Source organism: Lynx rufus, unplaced genomic scaffold (genome assembly GCF_022079265.1).
Source record: "Lynx rufus isolate CCGP_SWC_20201006 ecotype Redwood Valley unplaced genomic scaffold, mLynRuf1.p SCAF_18, whole genome shotgun sequence".
In the NCBI taxonomy this organism is placed as follows: domain Eukaryota; kingdom Metazoa; phylum Chordata; class Mammalia; order Carnivora; family Felidae; genus Lynx; species Lynx rufus.
In genome coordinates, this window is record NW_025814832.1 from 1,744,010 (window position 1) to 1,766,606 (window position 22,597).

General features: G+C 41.0%; 1 protein-coding gene and 1 pseudogene across 4 annotated transcripts in view; one reads left to right on the plus strand and one right to left on the minus strand.

Moving 5' to 3' along the window:
* The window catches only part of SMG6 (SMG6 nonsense mediated mRNA decay factor), a 229,102-nt gene that overhangs the window by 138,992 nt on the left and 67,513 nt on the right, over positions 1-22,597 (plus strand). Inside the window, exon 14 of one of the 4 annotated variants that reach the window (XM_047080615.1) lies at positions 2,797-3,725. The exons of the other annotated variants lie outside the window; for them this stretch is intronic. Coding sequence (XP_046936571.1) covers positions 2,797-2,889 — 93 coding nt within the window. The 3' untranslated portion in view covers positions 2,890-3,725. Of the gene's footprint in view, positions 1-2,796; positions 3,726-22,597 lie in introns of those variants that run through there. 4 annotated transcript variants of the gene reach the window in all.
* LOC124512956 (dolichyl-diphosphooligosaccharide--protein glycosyltransferase subunit 4-like) lies at positions 3,531-3,636 on the minus strand (annotated as a pseudogene).

The window sequence follows — 22,597 nt, forward strand, 5'->3', positions numbered from 1 at the left end:
GGGCTGATATCAATCAGGTTGTGTGGCTGGATCCCCTTTGGGAAATAGAGAAGAGAAAGTACTAATTTCCCTGAGGATAGTGTCACTCCAAGATACCAGGGCCCTGTAACTTGAGCTGTTTCTTTTTTCCCCCTCCAGACCCTCTGAAATTCACATTTGTTCATCATTTTAAAAGAAAGAAAAAAAGAAAGAAAACAATAAAAAAAAGCAGCAGCTCAGAGTTTTCTGGGTCCCCAAGAAGGCACTTTACCAATGTGGTTTTCACATTTTCAGGTTTTTGGCTGGTGAATAAGATTGAGCAGAAATGCTTCTTCCCCTGATAACAATACATTCAGATGCAGGATCAGGAGCGTGTGGATTAAAACCAGACGGTGGATGATTAATATTTTTGCTTATAGAGGTGGACATGGCAGCTTCCTCCATTTAAATGAAAAAGCTCCTTCTCTGCATTTGTATGTGTGCCTATCCTTACATGCTTGGGCTCCTCGGAGGCGGGAGCTAAGAGTTTCTAGTTCAGTTATAGTTTCCAAGTACCCTTTCCTTCCTCTCACTTGAAGCACCCAAGAAGTAGTACTAAGGATTAAGCTGTGAAGCAGAGGTGTGAAGATAAGCTACTAAGACAAGAGCAGGAATGTGCTCTCTTTTCCAAGCTGACTGCTTTCACGGCTCTCCAGGTACTGATGGAACACACATCTTTAGCTACTCAACCTTCTCGCTCCCTGTGGACCTGTGACCACATTATAAGAGGTATAATTTTCCTTTGAAAATATTGCCCCTTTGGAGGTGCCCATCCCCATCATTTCACTATTAGATAATGATATGAAAGGAAACTTTATTATTACAGGTATACTTTGGATTTTGACCTCACTCAATGACAACACAACAGAGATTTCGTGGAGAATACTTTTAATTAGAGCTTGACAGGTGTTTATTATTTTTAAAAAATGTTTCAGGATTTAGTTTTTTGTTAGGTTCTGTGCACCTTAACCTGTTCAGACCAAGAGGCCTCCAGTTAGCCTAGATCTCTGCTTTCTCCCACAACCTTTAAACTTGAATCTACTTTGCCCTCTGTAGAAACAGAGATCTCTGCCCAAATGAAACAGGAAATGAAAGGGGAGGAGGAAAACCAGGCCGGGACTTGGTATCTTTTTATCTGCGTTAAAGAAGATTGCATTGTCCCAGCAACAATGAAAAGTGTTGGGGACAAAGAGTATATAAAGTTCTTTTTATGCCAACAGAAATCTGGGTCTGTTTTAATGTCGCCTCTAATTTCAGGGTGAAAATGGGCTCTGTGTCCAGCCCTGTCACACTTTAACTGCATGCGTTCCCAGTTGTCCCCGATCACAGAGTGTGGCGATGTGTCCCTAGTTCATTCCCATCCCCAGAGACCCAAATATGTTTGTTTACACACATTAAAATCCACTCTTTGTGGGGTGCCTGGGTGGCTCAGTTAGTTAAGAATCTGACTTCTGCTCAGGTCAGGTCATGATCTCACAGTTCGTGAGCTCGAGCCCCGCGTCGGGCTCTGTGCTGACAGCTCAGAGCCTGGAGCTTGTTTTGGATTCTGTGTCTCCCTCTCTTTCTGCCCCAACCCTCCCCCCCTTCAAAAACAAATAAACATACATTTTTTTTAATCGATTCTTTGTTACACAGTTTCTGACATACAGTCATGTAACTGTCACCACAGTTAAGATACAGAGCATTTCTGTCATCCACAAAAACCCCCTCATGCAACCAACCCCTTCACCCCTAGTCACCTCTGATCTTTTTTTCTGTCATAGGGACGACTTTGCCTTTTCCAGAATGTCATATACATTAAACCGGATAGTAGTTAGCTTTCGAGGCTTCATTCACGTAGCATAATGCATATGAGATTCATCCATGCTGTTGCCTAGATCAGTAATCCGTTCTTTTTTGTTTCAGAGTAGTATTCCATTATATGAATAGACCACAATTTGCTTATCCATTCACCAGTTGATGAACATTTGGGTTGTTTGCAGTTTAGGCGATTATGAGTGAACTACTACAAACATTCATGTATAGGTTTTTATGGGAACTTAAGTTTTCATTGCACTTGGGTAAATAGCTAGGAATGAATGTGTGCGTCAGTTGGTAAGTGTATGTTTAATTTTGTTACAAACTGCCAAACTTTTCCAAGGTGGCTGTACCATTTCACATTCCCACCAGGCGTGTATGAGAATTCCAGTTCGTCCACAGCCTTGCCAGCACTTGATTCCACATTTTATGTGTGTGTGTATGTGTTTAAGTCATTCTACTAGATATCTCATTGTGGTTTTAATTTGCATCTCTCTGATGGCTAATGATGTTGAGCATCTCTTCGTGTGTTTATTTGCCCTCTGTATATCTTTGGTAAAGTATCTTCAGATCTTTTGCCTATTTTTAAATTGTATTGTTTGTTTTCTGACTGAGTTTTGAGAGGTCTTTATATAATCTGGATGGAAGTCCTTCATCTGCTATATATGTGTCATAAATATTCTCTTGGTCTAGCTTGTCTTTTCACTTAGAGACTAGGTTTTGACTGATTAAATGCTGAGAGCTAGAGGTTTCAGGCTCTCTTGGTAGAGGAAAGTAAGGAAATCGAGACCTTAGTCAGCAGAAAGATGTGAGGACCACCCCTTTTGAAGCTGTTTATTTAAAATAAAAGAAGGGGGAGACGGGTGGGCCAAGATGGAATTGTGCAGACAGATGTCTGAAGCTTTTTAAAATCCCTTCTCTCTCTCCTGTCCCTACCTACGATGTGGATTTGGGGCTCTTGCCTTCAACTGGGTTCTTCAGTTTCTGCCATCACTCCAAATCCAGCTCTGCACACTCCAGTGGAACGGCCAAGAGGGCAGACCAGCTGCTTGCCCAGAATGTATTCCAGACTGAAGGCGGTTTGATAAGTAATCATTCCCAAGCCCTAAAGTGATAGCCTCCGAGGAGTCACCCACTTTGAAGAGCTTCTTTCATCTCCAGCTGGACTCTTTTCCAAACAAGCATCGGCAGAGCCTAGTCAGGGCTCTGCCACACAGGGTTCTGCCATGAGAAGCAAATTGGCAGCAACAGGCAGCCCCCTGAGGCAGTGGAATTCAGTTCTTAGAACATGCATTAAATGTGGACGAGATATTTATTTATCATGGGACTCTTTCATGTTGCATGGAATTCTTTCCACAAGGCAGCCCACTTAGGTACAGGGGAGGAGATATGTCATGCCCCATTGGACAAAAGACAAGAAAAGGTAGTATTTGTAATCTCGTCCCTTTTGGAAAAAGTATATCTATATTTTTATACTGCAGAGAGGGAGTAGAAAAGAAAGCCTCTCTACAGGACCTTACTTGGCGGCAGCTTCTTGTTCTGTAGGGTTCAGGAAGACTTTGAGGAAATGCAGGTTGTTTGGAAAGATCCAGTTATAGCTGCTTTGTATATTGTGATGGGTGGAGGGATGAAGTGAAGTGTGAAGGCCCCTCCCACCCTCCATCTTGCCTCAGACTACGTCCTGGAGCCCCAGGGCAGAGAAGCCACTTTCATTCCTATTTCTTGGGATTGTTGACAGCCACGTAGTGATAAGAGAACAACCAGCAGGAAGAGCAACACACCCAGCACGTTGGCAAAGGCGAGCTGCACTTCTGTGATCATCCTGATCGGCTGGGCTTGCTCCCGGACTCTTGCCACTTTTTAATTGCTGACACTTATTTTTTTTAAGATTTTATTTTTAAGTAATCTCTACACCCACCATGGGGCTCGAACCCACAGCCCCAAGATCAAGAGTCGCCTGTTCCACTGACTGAACCAGTCAGGTGGCCCCTAATTGCTGACAATCTTAAAGTCTTTATTTTTCTTAAAGAGCATTTGCCACTGACTAGACGCTAGCAGAGTTTCTTTCCTTTCTGCACATGACATGGGTCACACTGCATGTGATGGTCCGAGAAAGCCTGCTTTAGCTCTAGAGATCTGTCCAGTTCTCCAGGATAATGTAGTCTGGTCAAGGCTTTGTGGCTTTTGACCCCAAGAGGAGTGATGTATAGAGAGAGAAGAATTTCTGACCCGTCACTAATCTCATTTATTCAAATACATTTATTCAAATGTCTTTTTGTAAACAAAACATCTTTTAGTCAGGCTTACAACTGTTTCTGCTCACGTAGGTACAAATTTCTCACTTTACTAAGGACAAATAAATTCAATTAAAGATAAAATTGTACTGTAGAATAATAGTTCAGGCTTTAAAAACAAAGGGAGGGGTTAAAAACAAGTTCTGCAATAAATCTGCAAGTGTGGAATCTAAGGGAAATGATCCCATCTGGAAAACTCTACCAGTGGTGCCGCGGCTGGTTTGTGGAGCAGTGCGGATCGCAGAGTGAAAAAAGACCCTGCAGTCTTGAAAGATGACAGGCTTCTTAATTGATGTCCATTTCAGCTGGTGCTGTGCCAGCTTATGTTGGCCCCAGTCCAGCGTTCCTGTAATTTGGGAGCCAGGTGTGAAGCATTTTTGTTCCATCTTGTTCCCCAGCATCTACAGAAGCCTCACGCATCTCACTTGAGGCAGCAGCACTCTGTAGGAAACAGATGTACAGGTAGAGATGGAAGGAAGTGTCACAGCTGGGTTATGGATATTAAAAAAAAAAAAATCCTCCTCCACACTCCAGTGAGATCTGGGCTTGCAAGTTAGGGGAAAGAGTATTTCACCACCTCAGTATGAAGTGTAACTACCAAGTATAGCCTGATTACGCCAATACTCATTTTTGATATTTTAAAAACATGTCTTACTACCTTAGAGTTAAATTTCGTATAGGCAGAGATCTGTAGTGATTTGCCTCCTCATTCTAGGAACAGCATATAAAGAATATCTCGAGATGGCCATCAGAGTTGGGTCTGATCACTTCCATAGCATCAAGGAGTCAAGAGAACAAAACCTTCTGAACGACTAGCTACTCCTGACTAGGTGGGGACACGGCTGTGTTCTTTTGGGGGATCTTGATGAACCCAATAGAAAGTACTAACATCATCTGTCTGATGTATTGATACTAGGCCCTCGATGCTCAAGAGAATGGAAGGGTTGTCCCCCACCCCCCAAGAACTCATCTCAGAATTCAGTCTACGTCCTTGCTAGCCCTTGGGTTAAACTTAACATAAAAGAACAGGCATTTCTGCCTTTCAGAATTACCAACATGAGCAGGACCCTCCCTGTGAGAATGTTAAAGTCCCGTGGACATGGAACTTAAATATTGGAATTAGTGTTTTGCCACTGGCTTACATTTTGATATAAGGTAAGTTTTAGCCTTTGAGAACTAAGAGTCAGCTCTGTTTCCTGGAGGGCCCAACTCATAAGCAGATGACTGAAGAGAGGCTTTGTTGTTCCTTCCTTTAACTCAGAATTTCACACAGACAAGAGTCGAAGATCGTTTTTGGCCTTGAGAATCAGACCATGAAGTGAAAGAGTAACTACAAGCCTGCATAGGTTGCTTTTTTGCTCCAAATATGCCAGGGTCATAGGACAGTTGTTGGTTCACTGATAGCTTTAATCTGTTCTTCCTTACGTTGTCAGTGCCAGGAGCTGGAAAATGGCTATACCAGACATTTCAAGAGGGTGAGGAACTAAGAAGGAAGGTTTTCCTTTAATCAAAGTTTAATTTAAAACGGGCTCATTTTGGGGCACCTGGATGGTTCAGTTCATTGAATGTTCAACTCTTGATTTCGGCTCAGGTCACGATCCCAGTGTCATGGGATCAAGCCTCATGTCGGGGCTCAGCGTGGAGCCTGCTTAAGATTCTCTCTCTCTCTCGGGGCGCCTGGGTGGCTCAGTCGGTTAAGCGGCCAACTTTGGCTCAGGTCTTGATCTCACAGTTTGTGAGTTCAAGCCCCACGTCGAGCTCTGTGCTGATAGCTCATAGCCTGGAGCCTACTTCAGATTCTGTGTCTCCCCCCTCTCTCTGCCCCCTCCTCTGTGTCTCTCTGTCTCTCAATAATAAGTAAACGTTAAAAAAAAAAAAAAAAGATTCTCTCTCTCTCTCTCTCTCTCTCTCTCTCTCTCTCTCTCTCTGTACCTGGGTGGCTCAATGGCTAAAGCATCCGACTTTGGCCTCAGGTCATGATCTCGCAGTTTGTGAGTTTGAGCCTTGTGTCGGGCTCTGTGCTGACAGCTCGGAGCCTGAAGCCTGCTTCAGATTTCTATGTCTCCCTCTCTCCCAGCCCCTCCCCTGCTCATGCTCTGTTTCTCTCTCTCTCTCCCTCTCCCCCCTGCTCGTCTCTCTCTCTCTCTCCCTCTCCCCTGCTCATATAAACGTGCTCTCTCTCTCTCAAAAAAAAAAAAAGACAGTTATTCCATTTTTAAAATTATAATTGTTAAAATATACATAATACACAGTTTACCATTTTTAAGTGTACAGTTCTGTGGCATTAAATATATTCATGTTGTTTTGCAACCACCACCACCATCCATCTCCAGGATTTTTTCATTTTCCCCAGCTGAAACTATACCCATTAAACACCAGCTCCCCATTTCCTCCCTCTCCCAGCCTCTGGCAACCATCATTTTATTTCTGCTCTGAATTTGACTACAAACCTCATATAAGTGAAATCATTCAATATTTGTCTTTTCGTGACTGGCTTATTTTACTTAGCATAACATCTTTAAGGTTCATCCTGTTGTGGTACATGTCAAAATTTCTGCCTTTTTTAAGGCTGAGTAATATTCCCTTGTGTATATACACTATATTTTGTATCTGTTCCATGGGATGGACGTTTGGGTTGCTTCTGCCTTTTGGCAATTGTGAATAATGTTGCTGTGAACATGGCCAGCATACAAATAACCTGTTCCAGCCCTTGCTTTCACATCTTTCGGATGTGTACACAGAAGTGGAATAGCCGGATCATATGGTGCTTCTGTGTTGAGTTGGAGGACTTGCCATAACTGCTTTCCACGGGTCTGCACCATTTAAATTCCTACCAGCAGTACACAAGGATTCCAGTTTTTCCACATCTTCACCAACACTTTATTTTCTGGTTTTTTGATAATAGCCATCCTAATGGGTGTGAAGTGATATCCCTGTGTGGCTTTGACGTGCGTTTCCTTAATGACTAATAATGTTGAATGTCTTTATTATGTGCTTACTTAATTGTATACATTTAAAAAATACAGTTTCTACTTTCTCACTTGATTGCCTGTGGGATACCTGAGCATTAGTTTTTTCCCTCTGAGCCAAAGAAAGGCAAAGTAGAATAAAAGAAAGTGTCAAATGTGAGCTCTGATCCTGACTCTGCTATAGGCTGATTGTGTGGTCTTGGACAATTCATATAACCTCTCTGGGCTTTTGTCTTTTTGAATAAAACTAGGAAACCTGTAACTACCTTATCGATCTCAAAGAGGATAAAAAGGGGTGATAAGGTCTGTGAAAGTATTTTGTAAAGATTTTATAAAAGTGGGGAAATGTGGGGCGCCTGGGTGGCGCAGTCGGTTGAGCGTCCGACTTCAGCCAGGTCACGATCTCGCGGTCCGTGAGTTCGAGCCCCGTGTCAGGCTCTGGGCTGATGGCTCGGAGCCTGGAGCCTGTTTCCGATTCTGTGTCTCCCTCTCTCTCTGCCCCTCCCCCGTTCATGCTCTGTCTCTCTCTGTCCCAAAAATAAATAAACGTTGAAAAAAAAAAAAAAGTGGGGAAATGTGTATTCAGATAGTTTGCCCATTTTAAAAATTGGATTGTCTTTTATTGTTGAGTTGTAGGAGTTCTTTTTATATTCTGAATAAAGTCCTTTATCAGACATATGATTTGCAAATATTTTTTCCCTTTCTATGGGCTGATTGTCTTTTCACTTTATTGAAAATTTTTAAATTTTTAAATTTTGCTGAGATCTATTTTATTTAGGTTTTCTTATGTTGCACTTTGGTGTTACAAAGACTTTTTCTTTAATGTTTATTTTTGAGAGAGAGAGAGAGCGCGCGCGCACATGCATGTGCAGGTAGGGGTGGGGCAGAGAGCGAGGGAGAGAGAATCACAAGCAAGGCTCTGTGCTGTCAGCACAGAGTCTAACATGGGGCATGACCTGAGCTGAAATCAAGAGTCAGGTGTTCAACCGACTGAGCCACCCAGGCTTTAATACTGACACGTCTTAGCAAATGTGAAATTCCCCTTAAGTTTTCTCTTCTTTGGGCTAAACATTCACCAGAGAAATCAAATAGATCCTTTTTTTTTTTTTAATATTTATTTAAGTAATCTCTATACCCAGCATGGGGCTCAAACTCATGACCCTGAGATCAAGAGTTGTACACTCTTCTGACTGAGCCAGGTGCCCCCAAATCAAATAGATTCTTGACCAACACTATCCCATAGAACTGTAATAATAGAACTGATCTGTTTCCACAGTATCCTATCCTATACGGTAACCACTAGACACTTGTGACTCTTGAGTACTTGAAATGTGACTAGTGCAGCTGAGAAACAGAGATTTTAATTAAATTGAAATATCCACATGTGGCTAGTGGCTAGTGTATTGGACATTTCAATTCTAGATTGAAATTCTCTTGGCCACATTCCTCTATACCACTGGTTCTCAAATTGTAGTACTAGGACCAGCAGCATGAGATCCCCCTGAGAACATGTTAAGTGTGTAATGTTTTAGAGCCGTGAATCAGAAACTCTGAGAGGGGAGCCCAGCAATCACTTTCAACAAGTTTCTTCTGGTGATTCCAGTGCAATGACACTTGAAAGCCAATTCTAGTTCTTCAGAGTTCCTTTCGAAAGCAACACTCAGACATGGTCTGACGTGCATGGATTTCACCTGAAGAATGTTTCAGTGGCTTAAAAAATACTTTGAATACTATTACCTAGATAGTACATTGACTGGTATGTTGTAAAATAAATAAAACATGGTTATGCAGAATTTTTTTTTTAAATAAAGTACCAGCTGCGATTCAAAAGAACAGTTAATGAGAACTTTCCTATAAATCTCACACACAGTCTTATATAGTGCTGGAATTAGAACCCGGAGCTTCTGATTCTCAGCCTGGTATGCTTTCCACCTATCAGGCCGGGGTTCATGAAATAGGCCCCACTGTTGGTTGGTTTTGGTGTCTCCCAGAAGAGAAAAAGCTCGTTCCTCAGCATGTATTTCACCCTACCCCCTTTGGGGGGCGTTCCTGCCTGCTCTTGTACCACTTCCCTTTTGTTAGGGTGCCTCCGTAGTCACAACTGATGCCTTGGGAACTTCTCCCCTCTTCAGGGTTTAACAGACTTCACCTGTATAGTTATCTTCTTTTAATATGATTTCTGTCCTCTTATACTTAAACCCTAGAAGAGGAGCTGGCTTGTTCTGTTGCTGGCCTTGAGCCAGATGTCATAACTTCAGGCAGTGCCACGCTGCATATCTCCAGCAGTTTGAAATGGAGAACGGAGTTAGAGATAAGATCAGCAGCTTTAGGTGATGGCATTGTTTCAAATAAACCATGCATGACCCAAAGCTTCCACTTCAAATGGGGAATGAAATTGCTTCATCCTTTGACAGCTTGCTCCATGAAAGAAATTTATCTTCACTTAATTGCTTTAGATCCCAAGAGGCTACATACAGTAATTTCTAGGAGATAATTATATCAATTTTTAAAAATACGTGACTGTGAACGTGAATATGCAACTGCAGCGGACAAGGAGGGAAAGCATTGGAGGACCACAGGTCCTGGTGCACTTTGCTGGTGGGGTTCTGTTCTCATTCTTGGAGTCCCCTTGGGTCTCAGTCCACTCTCTGAATCTACTGATTGAGATGCGGGGGCCTAGGTATAGCTCCGTGCCGCTAGGGTTAAACTATCTTGCCTACTACTCATAGCCGGGTAGCATTTTGCTCAAACCCCTCCCAAGGCTGGGAGGGGTTGGGCTGGCTGGCTGACTTCCGGCTACATGTCTTCATCTAGTCCGGCTGGGCACAGTCTGTCTACACTGTGGGCCAGAGCCACTGGGGGTTCCGGTCAGTGGCAGCTGAAAACCAGCAAACTTGTTGATTTTAAAACATGACTATTTAGATGTTAGGGATAAACTTCCTGTAGATGGGACGGGCTCCTTAATCTAGGCATGTTTCAATTTCCAGGCCTCCTCCTTTCACTGGCCTTTATATTTGAGAGTCTAAAACTTCCACTCTGTCATTTTCATTAATCCCAACTACTACCTGCCTTTACTCCACATTTTTTTTCTCTCATTTCTCAAATTCCAGGGTTTCCCACCACCTCCTACTTAATAACTATTTCCGTGTTGTGGTACAACAACTCCTAGAAAGATCAGCGGTATTTTCTGAGTGTGGACACAGTTCTTCTGGGTCCCCTCTCACCCCTTTCTGCCTGCATCTGCCTTTAAGACTACAAACAGAACATTAAGTTGCGAGTTCCTTGAAACTGCTCTCTCATAGACATCCCTGAGTGTCTAGTGTGGTGCTACAGATCTCATGAGGGCTTGATAAATATTTTCTATGTGAGTAAGAGCCAGTGTGGCATAACTGGATGACATGGTTTACAGGCACTCCTGCCCTAAATACCAGGGAGAGCTCGCTTAGAGGTCTAGGGGACTTTTGGATTCTGTACTAAGATCAACGAATACCTGAGCTAACTTAGGAGGGGGATTTTGGGTTGCCAAAATCAAGTTGGTCCAACTCAAGCAAGAATCTGCAAAGCCAGAGATTTCCATTTCTTATCAAGTTCTGTCCCAACCAGTCCCGTGGACTTTTCTCACAGGGGTCATCTCCGGGTGTCCTTTGTCCCTCCTTCTCACTTAGTCCAGGTTCACCATACTCTTCAGATCAGAGCATAGTGATGTCTTTTCTTTAAACTCCTCCCCAAGAAACCTGACAGCTAATTTGCATTTGAAAAAGGTCATACTGGTATGCCTCCAAGGGAAATCTGCAGCAAGTACTGTCACATCATTTCTTGGATTCACATCAAGGAGTTTTTGAAGGAATTACACTTTTGCTCACATCTAAAACATGAGCACCTGAGTAGCAGCCTGGAGGGGTCATCAGGGTCAGGGTATTTGTTCTAGTGTGTGTTTTTGAAACTAGAAAGACGTTTGTCTGTATTATCACCACCTCTGGGACCCTCTTCCTCTGGAGCTTCTTCTCTGTCTTGCCCATCAGATTAATAGTAGACACTTAAGAGAATTTTCATAGTCCTAAAATGAAACATATTGATCTTACTTAGAAATGCCTAGAGTTGTCCAGGCAGACAGAGCAAGCCAGTAAATTGTTGAGTTTTACTTCATGAGACTGAGTTTGCATTGTTGAGAGGTACCAGTCCTTCATAAGAACTTAAATTACCTGCACTATTATTTTAGCCAACCTCCCATCCCCCATCACGAAGATACTAATTCCTCAACTTGACAGATTGCTTATTTTGACAGCTTTATTTTCTATACCAAGCCTTCCATGGTCAGTAACATTGCTACAGGCCATTTCTTTTAGTTTGATCTTCTCTGAGGAGCAGAGAAGCTCTGCTCTGATCTGCTCTGAGGAGCAGGAGAAACAGGTGCCTGTTTCTCCACCTGTTTTAATTAAAAAACTTACTAGACGTATATTGGATATATAAGGACTTATCAAGAAGGGTAATTGAACTTCTGATGTCTTTAGACCACAGAGCCAGGGGTGCCTGGGTGGCTCAGTTGGTTGAGCATCTGACTCTTGATTTTTTTCAGCTCAGGTCATGATCCCAAGGTCGTGGGATTGAGCCCCATGTCAGGCTCTGCACTGAGCTTCTCTCTCTCTCTCTCTCTGTCTCTCTCTCTCTCTCTCCTTCCCTCTCCCCCCCCTTCCACTACTCTCCTCCCCGCTCCCCAACTTGTGCATTCTCTCTCTCTTAAATAAATTAAATAATAAATAGACCACAGAGCCTAAAAAGAGTCTATCCTTTTCAGGGAAGTAATCCTCTTTTGTACATTTTTTGGTGGATTCACTGAATCCAGTCATTCTGGCATGTTCGCTAAAGCTTTCCGGAAGAACGTTTGTCTCACTCAGGACTGTGTGTGTGTGTGTGTGTGTGTGTGTGTGTGTGTGTGTGTGTATTGAACAAATGTGCTTATCCCTCTGAAAAGAAGGTAATAATTACCCAAATCCCAAATAGGGAAATTGGGACTCTCCAAGGATTTAGGGCCATCAGGAATAGGCTAAGAAAAAGCTTTTTAGCATAGGTATTGTGAAGAAATGAGATCAAATAGGAATGAGGAAATGACACAATTTCCTTCTCTTTCCTAGAGCTTTCTCTGCAGACTGCACTCTCCAGAAACAGTAGCCACTTAGCCATGTGAGTCTATTTAAATTTGAATTACTTAAAATTAAATAAAATTCAAAATTTAGTTCTTCAGTCACACTAGCCACATTTCAAGTGGTTGATAGCAACATGTGACTAATGGCTACCATATTGTTGAGAGCAGGTATAGAAAATTTTTATCATTGGTAGAAAGTTCTGTTAGACAGCTCTGCTTTGTGATAAAGTCAAGAAGTATGACTTGATTGTTAAGATTGGGGGTAATAACAGGAAGAATATAGAAAGGGAGACACTGGGATTTGAAGGGCAAAATTCATCTAATTAGGAATGATTCAGGATCACAGATAGTGGACTCCAAAGAATGGTAGATAACGAGATTCCTATTGAGATAATTTCATAATGTATTTTATAGGATGCAGGATACAGGTTATTTCTCCTGAGTGATCAGCTTTCATGATCTTCTGTAAGAACTTTTCATAGTCGGGGCGCCTGGGTGGCGCAGTCGGTTAAGCGTCCGACTTCAGCCAGGTCACGATCTCGCGGTCCGTGAGTTCGAGCCCCGCGTCGGGCTCTGGGCTGATGGCTCAGAGCCTGGAGCCTGTTTCCGATTCTGTGTCTCCCTCTCTTTCTGCCCCTCCCCTGTTCATGCTCTGTCTCTCTCTGTCCCAAAAATAAATAAACGTTGAAAAAAAAATTAAAAAAAAAAAAAAAAAAAGAACTTTTCATAGTCAAATAAGCACAATGTCTATTCCTGGACTTTTTCTAATCCTTTTCTAAGTCTGTATCTTTGTGTTTCCCATCTATCATTATCATACCTGTGTTTCCTTTCTGAGTGTCTCTCTCGTTTCCATTGATAACAATTACATTATCCTTTTACATAGTGCTATTATGATGTGTTGTTTCGCTTGATTTCCACTACTCTATAAAGTATTATCCACATTTTATAGGAGAGAAAACTAAGACCAGTTTATCTACAAGTGTATTATAGTAATAGGTCAGAACCGAGATATATCATTAAGTTTGAATGTGTGTAGGACTCCAAAGTCCTACACACATAAAATTTTATTCTCTCACATGAGTTCAGAACTAGGCAGTCCAAGGCTAGTGTGAAGGCTCCACCAAGTTGGGAGATGCTGAGGCCTCTTGCAGCTCACTACGCCAATATCCTAGGATGTGGCCTCATCCCAGGATGGCTGCTAGGGCATCAGTGGGCAGCACAATGGAGGAAGAGGACAAGTTCTTTTACTAAAGAGGAGGAGACCGGGTATTGGGAGTTAACTGGCAATCTCTGCCCTAACAGGCATTTTGAATTTTGGTCTAGTGCTTTTGCACTGTTTCCTGTTGCCTCTGTTTCATTAGCTAATGATTTAGTCATCCAAGTCTCCAGGGCAAGCAGTTTTTCCAAAGAATTAAACATAAGGCCCCTCTCTTCCAGATGAACAATTACAATAAAAGCTACCATTTATTGAGGGTTTGCTATTCTGAGAGCTTTACATGCATGAAAACATTTCATCCTCACAACCCTATGCAGTAGGTACCTTTATTAGCCACCATTTTACTTAAGGAGACTGAAGTATAGAACCATTAATTGGCTTGCCCAAGGTTGCACAGGTAGAAAATGGCAGAGTCAGAATTCAAGCCCAAGAACTCTAACCCCAGAGCCCATTTGAACCACTGCTACTGTACGGAGCCTCTGGAGGAGGTGCCGTAATTGCCTAAAGGTGGATGGTGGCCCCCATCACAGCCCAGGGGAAGAGCTTTTCCAGACACATCCTACAGGCATGCCATTCTCCTCCTTGGGATTATTCGGAAGCTGTGCTAATAAAAGCAATACATTTGATGTGTCTTCTTGTTTTTTCATTCCCTGTTCCCTTTCCTCTTCTGTTCTTCTCCAAAACCGGAGCCTGGAAAAAGAGATTAAGTGGCATGCTTTATTTAGGTTTTTAGAAAGTTCATTATCCCTGAACTCATGTTGGAACTTGCATGAGAAGATTGTGCTGGGAAATTAATTAGGTGTCTGTAGAGAATCCAGAGGCTTGAAGTTTCTATATCTTGTTAATAGAAATTTTGTTTCCAAATTTAATTTTATATTTTCTCTTCACTCTCAAGCCCCCTGTTTCAGTGTTCTAGTTGTGACTGTGGCTGGACTCTTCCCCATGGACCCCCCAGAGAGATTGGTGCTTGAACTTACAGTCCATATTTAACCTGGGCTTCTGTGCAAGGGTTGGACATCTCCCCTTAACATACTCTGGTAGTCTTGACTCCTGACATTAATTGAACATAAGATATTTATTGAGCACTTACTATTTGCCAGGCACTATTCATAGTACTAGGAATTCTGTAGTGAATGAGATAGATACTGTCTCTTACCTCATGGATCTTATGTCCTAGTTAAAGGGAGACAGGCAAAAATCTAGTAAAGAAATAAGCCAAATAAATTCAGCTTATGTTAAATACCATGGAGGAAATAAAATGGGGAAATTTGATGAAAGACTGACTGGGGAAGTGGATTGAATCTGTCACATAACCTGTTCCACATAACCTACTACTTTGAGCTACTATTTTACCACCCTTAGAGTAGAAGAGCTGATGGTAAATGGTGATCACAAGCAGAGGCTGACCTCCATCCACCTTGGTGCAACTTAGAACTATCTTGGTAACAGTCGTGATCTCTACTCAGTTGTTTGGGATTTTTTTGTTTTGTTTTGGTTTTGGTTTTTTGGTTTTTTGGTTTTTTTTAGCAATTCTTACATAAAGAAAAACAGAATAGTTAACAAACACCTGGGTACATTCCACTCATTTTTAAAAGAAATAATACATTATAGATACAGTTAAAACTCCTTCTTTATCCCTCTAGGATCCCATTTCTCTTTCTCCTTCCCTAAAGGTAGCCACCATCCTGAATTCATTGTATCTGTATATCTTTTATATTTATATATATAAACATATATATCCATAAACAATATAGTATGATTTTTGCATGTTTAGACTTTATACACATGACCTACTGTGATTATCATCTACTTTGCTTTTCTTACTCAGTATTACAACTTCTAGATTTATTTATGTTGATGTGCGTCGTACTGTTCCTTTCATTTTAACTGATGTATACTAATCCATTGTATGAATATACCACAACTTATTGAACTGTATTACAGATGCACGATTTTTTAGAACTGCCAACAATACTGCAGTCTCTTGGTATAATATAGGAGCTTCTCTAAAAAATGTATCTAGAAGCAGAGCTGCTGCGTTGTAAGGCATGCTCACCATCAGCTTTGCTAGCTGTTGCCAGATTGCTTTTCAAGGTGATCATACCACTTCACACTACCTAGAAAAGCAGATGAGTTCCAACTCTTCTACATTCTCACCAAAACTAGGCATTTTCCAAACTTAATTTTTGCCAATTTGATGGTTTTAAAACCTGTCATGTTTTATTTTTTGTTTTCCTTATTACTAGAGGGGTTAAACATTTCTTCATTTATTAATTAGCGATTTGAATTCCCTTGTTAAATTCCATTTTCACAGGGTGCCTGGGTGGCTCAGTCAGCTAAGCATCCTTCTTTCGATTTCAGCTCAGGTCATGATGTCACGGTTTCCTGAGTTCAAGCCCCACGTCAGGCTCTGTGCACTGGCCCTGCGGAGTCTGCTTGGGATTCTCTCCCCTCTCCTTCTGGCCTCTTCCCCCGCACACACTGTCTCTGTCTCTCTCAAAATAAATAAACAAACTTAAAAAAAAAATTCCATGTTTATATTTTCTACCCATTTTTCTCTACTTAAATTTTCTGATTGGTTCTCACTGATTTGCAGGTATGGATATGAATCCTCTGTCAGCTAAGTGCATTGCAAATCTTCCAATCTATAGTTTATCTTTTAAATTCACCTATTTTGATTTGTATGGAAATTCCTTTTCTGACAAATTTGTCAATTAGTTCCTTTATGCTTTATGTCTTATTTAAAAAATTCTTCCCAGATATACATACAGTATTGTTCATGTGTTGCTAATTGAGGCTGGGTAGTGGTCGTCAGATTTACTTATTATAATAGTTCCCACTTTTGTATATGTTTGAAATACTCCAAAATTAAAAAATTTAGAGTAAGTCCACTGGAATGCATTTAGTAGCAAATGTGCTTTAAGTTTTATCGTATAGAAAAATCAGTTGCCCTACTAATAAGCCAAATTTTGTAATTTGGTGAGGTAAAAGGGTTACTTTGATCTCTGTATAAAATTTGTCACTTGATCTTTTTTTTAAAAAATCACTTTGTTGTTAGGTTAAATTGTCGACAAGAAGAATTGCAATTCTACCTGAAAAAAAAAGTAAAAAGAAAGAAAGCCTTATCCACCCTGCGGTCACAAGAAACATATATGTACATTTTTTTCTTCTTTAAGTTTTATTTTACTTTATACATTTACATCTTTGATCTGTCTGGAATTTATATTTGTAAATCAGGTTTCTCTATATGTGGGTCACTTTCATGGTTCTCTGTTCCTTTTTTTTTTTTTAATGTTTATTTATTTATTTTGAGAGAGAGAGAGAGAGAGAGCGCGCGCACATGCAGGGTAGGGGCAGAGAGAGAGGGAGAAAGAAAATCCCAAGCAGTCTCTACACTGTCAGCACAGAGCCCAATGTGGGACTCAAACCCATAAACCACAAGACCATGACCTGAGCTAAAATCAAGAGTCGGATGCTTAACTGACTGGGCTACCCAGGCACCCTGTCTCTGTTCTGATTCATTGATCCAGTAGGCCAGTCAGTACCACCATTCTGGTTTATAAGTCTTTAAAACTACAAGGACAAGTCTTCCCACTTTTTTCTTGTTTTACAGAAATGTCTGGACTTCCTAGTTCTTCTTCCAGATGAGATCAACTTTTCAGATTCCTCCAAAAACTCTGTAGGGATTTTGTTTGTAATTGCACTGCATTAAAAAATTAATTTGGGGAGACTTGCCATATTTATAGTATTAAGTCTTTCCATCCATGAACATGATATGCTATCAATTTAATTCAGATCTTTGAGGATGTTTTGTGATCTTTTCCATAAAAACCCTGCACAGCTTTTGTTACTAATTTGAATATTATATTTTCCAGTTGACTATTAATGGTATAAATGTGAGTGCTATTTTTTCTGTTGATCTTCTGTCCACCAACTCTACTATAATTTGTTCTAATAATAGTTGCCATTAGAGAAATTTTTTACTTTGTTTCTGACCATAATAGCAATGCTTCTAAAGTTGTGTCATTAAATCTGCTTTTGCCCTGGGTTTCTGACAAATATCTTTTATCAGCTTAAGGATATTCTCTTCGGGGCGCCTGGGTGGCTCAGTCGGTTAGGCGTCCAACTTCGGCTCAGGTCATGATCTCACAGTTCCTGAGTTCGAGCCCCACATCGGGCTCTGTGCTGACAGCTCAGAGCCTGGAGCCTGCTTCTGATTCTGTGTCTCCCTCTCTCTCTGCCCCTTCTCCACTCGCACTCTATCTCAAAAATAAATTAAAACATTAAAAAAAAAAAAAAAAGATATTCCCTTCTATTCCTGGTTTGCTGAAGTTTTTTTTTTGAAGTTATTTTTAATTATAAATAAATGAGGGTTAAATTTTTATTAAATATTTTTCTTCATCTATTGATGATCATGTGGTCTTCCTTTTTGACCTATTACTATGGGGTATAAATTAATAAGTTTCTAATACATAACTATCATTTCCTTCCTAAAATAGTGTGTTCTCCTTATTCTCCCATCCCCCAAAAGAACATATTCTTGGGGCGCCTGGGTGGCTCAGTTGGTTAAGCGTCTGACTTCAGCTCAGGTCGTGATCTCGCGGTCCATGAGTTCAAGCCCCGCGTCGGGCTCTGTGCTGACAGCTCAGAGCCTGGAGCCTGTTTCAGATTCTGTGTCTCCCTCTCTGTGACCATCCCCCGTTCATGCTGTGTTCTCTCTGTCTCAAAAATAAATAAAGGTTAAAAAAAAAATTAAAAAAAAAAAAGAACATATTTTTGACCATACTTTTTTCAAAGGTGATAAATCTTTTCATTTATTTTCTTAGGTGTTTTATTCTGCCTGCCTGACATTTATTCTTTCTGTCCATATTATTTGAGCGACAACTATATGTTTATACCATTCATTGTGCTAAGGAAATAGAAGAGAAGAAACCTGAATCAAATAGGAGTATGCTACAGTTAAAGGACAACCTTAGCTTAGTGAGGAGTTGTGGGAAATCAATTTTATTTTATTATTTTTTTTAATTGTTTTTAATGTTTATTTTTGAGACAGAGACAGAGCATGAACAGGGGAGGGTCAGAGAGAGAGGGAGACACAGAATCCGAAGCAGGCTCCAGGCTCTGAGCTGTCAGCACAGAGCCCGACGCGGGGCTCGAACTCACGAACTGTGAGATCATGCTCTGAGCCGAAGCCGGACGCTCAACCGACTGAGCCACCCAGGCGCCCTGGGAAATCAATTTTAAAGGTATAAAAAAAGAGGGGCACCTGGGTGGTTCAGTCAGTTGAGCATCTGACTCTTGATTTTGGCTCAGGTCATGATCTCACAGTTTGTGAGATTGAGCCCCCGCGTTGGGCTCTGCACTGACAGCACGGAGCCTGCTTGCAATTCTCTTTCTGCCCTCCCCCACTCTCATGCACACGCGTGTGCTCACACTCTCTCTCTCTCTCAAAATAAATACTTTTTAAAAAGTGTTAAAAAATACTTTAGGGGTGCTTGGCTGGCTCATTCGGTAGAGCATGTGAGTCTTGACCTGAGAGTCATGAGCTCAAGCCCTGCCTTGGGCATGGAGCCTACTTAAGAACAACAAGTTTATCCTTAAAAAATATTTGTATATAAAAACAAATGTTGGGGAATAGCATGACAGAATTGGAGATACAGAGGACTAATCTGGTGACAATATTTAGAAGGGGAGGAACAGTACAAGCAAGAGGCCAGTTAGCAGTGTAAGGTCTAGGATTATGGTGACAACAATCTAGCTCAGACTAGCATCCATAGTAACAAAAGGGAGGGGATGGATGTGAGGGCTGCATTACAGTATAACTTGGTATTTGTTTAAATATAAATAGGATAAGGGAGGAGAGTATTGAATATTTTCACAAAATTTTGAGGCTAAATAGCTAGAAAATTTGAGCCACTGTTGTTGATTAAAATGGGGAAGTTGGAAAAGGAAGCCTTTGGGGATACATGTTTGAGGTTGGATACTCCTAAGTTGATGATGATCACCTCTGTACAGCCTCCAGGATATTCTCATAGCAGCTCAGTGAATGCTTTTTGGTGATGTCAGCGTGATGAAAACAACAAATCCCTCTGAGAGGCAGTGCGATGTGGAGGTAGAAAGAACACAAAATTCAAAATCAAGAGTTTGAATCCCAACCACACTTACAAAACTATGGACCTTAGTTTTTATATCTAAGAAAAAGTAGTACCACCACCACCACCAGTCAGTTGTTTTGAATATTAAGTGAAATGGCATTTGGGAAATAATATTGTAAACTTTCAAATTTACAATATTAAGGGAGTTTACAGTGGTTAAAGAGGCTGCTAGACGAGTAGGCAGGATAGTGGTGTGCTGGAACGAGGGACAAGGCAGCTAGAGGTAGTACGTAGGGTGGTGCTCCTGAAAACAGGATCAGATGGTCTTTAAGATAGTTCTTGAGCAGCACCTTCCAATAGAACTTTCTGCAGTGATGGGAATAAGTTACTCCGTATTGTCCGATATGGTAGCTACTAGCTACATGTAGCTGTTGAGCACTTGAAATGTGGCTGGCACCACCTGAGGAAATGGTTTAAATTTTTTTTTTAATTGTGAAATATACATAACATAAAACTTACCGTTTTAACCATCTTTAAATGTACAATATGTGACATTAAGTGTTGCACAGTGCTCACCGCTGTCCATTTCCAGAACCTTTTCATCATTCCAACAAAAACTCTGTATCCATTAAACAAGAACCTCATTCTCCCCTCTCCCGAGCCTCTGGTAGCATCTAGTCTACTTTCTGTCTTTATGAATTTGCCTGTTGAAAGTACCTTATACAAGTGGAATCATATAGGGGCGCCTGGGTGGCTCAGTCGTTAGGCATCTGACTTTAGCTCAGGTCATGATCTCGCTGTTCTGTGGGTTCGAGCTCCATGTCAGGCTCTGTGCTGACAGCTCAGAGTCTGGAGCCTGCTTCGGATTCTGTGTCTCCCTCTCTCTCTACCCCTCCCGCCTCATACTCTGTCTCTCTCTCAAAAATAAATAAACATTAAAAAATTTTTTTTAAAAAAAGTGGAATCATATAATATCCTTTTGTGTTGTTCATATTCCTTCTTTTTTTAATGTTTATTTATTTGTGAGAGAGAAAGAGAGAGCAAGCGAGCAGAGGAGGGGCAGAGAGAGGGAGACACAGAATCCAAAGCAGGCTCCAGGCTCTGAGCTGTCAGCACAGAGCCCGATGCGGGGCTCAAAATCACGAACTCTGAGATCATGACTGGAGCTGAAGTCAGACACTTAACCCACTGAGCCACCCAGGCACCCCTTGCTGTGCATATGTCAACCGACCATAATGTTTTCAAAGCTCATCCATATGTCAGAATTCAGCTCCTTTCTTTTTTTTTTTTTTTTTTTACGTTTATTTATTTTGAGAGAATGAGAGTGTGTGCGTGCGTGAGGTAGAAGCAGAGAGAGAGGAAGAGAGAGAATCCCCTGCCGGCTCCAAGCTGCCAGTGCAGAGCCCAATGCGGGATTCTGTCGCCCGAACTGCCAAGATCATGACCTCAGCTGAAACCAAGAGTCCAATGCTTAACCAACTGAGCCACCCAGGCACCCTGAATTTAGCTCCTTCTTATGATTAATAATCAAATGTATGTATATACCACATTTTGTTTCCTCATTTATATGTTGATGGACACTTGGGTTGCCTTTATGTTGGCTGTTGTGAATGGTGCTCCTATGAATGGTGCTCCTCGTGATGTCCAGTATTTTGGGGGGTATATGCCTAAAAGTGGAATCGCTGAATCATATGGTAATTCTGTGTTTAAATTGTTTTTTAAGTTTATTTATTTATTTGTTGAGAGAGAGTGTGCACACAAGCAGAGGAGAGGGAGATCAAGAATCCCAAGCACAGAACCCGACACGGCGCTCAATCCCACAAATTGTGAGCCAAAATCAAGAGTCAGATGTTCAACTGACTGAGCCACCAGCACCTTCTATGTTTAAATTTTTGAGAAACCACCAAACTGTTTTCCACAGCAGCTGCATCAGTTTACATTACAATACATTACATAACTGGAAGCAACGTACAAGGCTTCCAGTTTCTCTGTGTTCTCTCCAAAACTCAGTATTTTTTGGTTTTCTTCATAATAGACATCCTAATGGCTGTGAAGTGATATCTCATTGTGTTTTGAGTTTGCATTTTCCTAATGACTAATGATGTTGAACATCTTTTTACATGCTTATGCCATTTGCCTGTTTTATTTGGAAAAAAGTCTTTTCTAGTCCTTTGCCTATTTTTGAATCAGATTGTTTTTGTTGTTGTTGTGGTTGTTGTTTAGTTGTAGGAGTTCTTTATATATTTTGGACATCAGTCCCTTAGCAGCTACTTGGTTTGCAAATATTTTCTCCGATTCAGTGGGTTGTCTTTTCACTCTGTTGTTAGTGTGCTTTGATATACAAATGTTTTTAATTTTGGTAAGTCTTTTTTAATTTGTTATCTCCTAAAAATTAAGAAAAAAATTTTATTGAAGTATAGTTGATATACAATGTAACTTTAATTTTGGGTGTACAACATAGTGATTCATCAGCTCTATACAGTATGCTGTGCTCATCACAAGTGTAGCTTTCATCAGTCACTACAATACTATTACAACGCCACTAACTATATTCCCCATGTTGTACCTTTCATCCCCATGACTTATTTATTCCATAACTGGAAGGAAACCTATACCTTCCACTCCCTTTCACCCCTTTTAGCCTATCTTCCTAGCCCCTTCCCTCTGGCAACCACCAGTTTGTTCTCTGTATTTATGAGTCTACTTTTTAAATTTGTTTTTTAGATTCCACATATAAGTGAAATCATATGGTATTTGTCTTTCTCTGTTTGACTTATTTCACTTAGCATAATACCCTCTAGATCCATCCATGTTGTCTCATATGGCAAGATCTCATTCTTTTTTATGGCTGAGTCATGTTCCATTGAATATGTATGCCATATCTTCTGTATCCATTCATCTATCGATGGACACTTGGGCTGCTTCCATATCTTGGCTGTTGTAAATAATGCTGAAATAAACATAGGAGAGCATATATCTTTTCAAATTGGTGTTTTTGTTTTCTTTGGGTAAATGCCCCATAGTGGAATTACTGGATCATATGGTATTTCTATTTTCAATGTTTT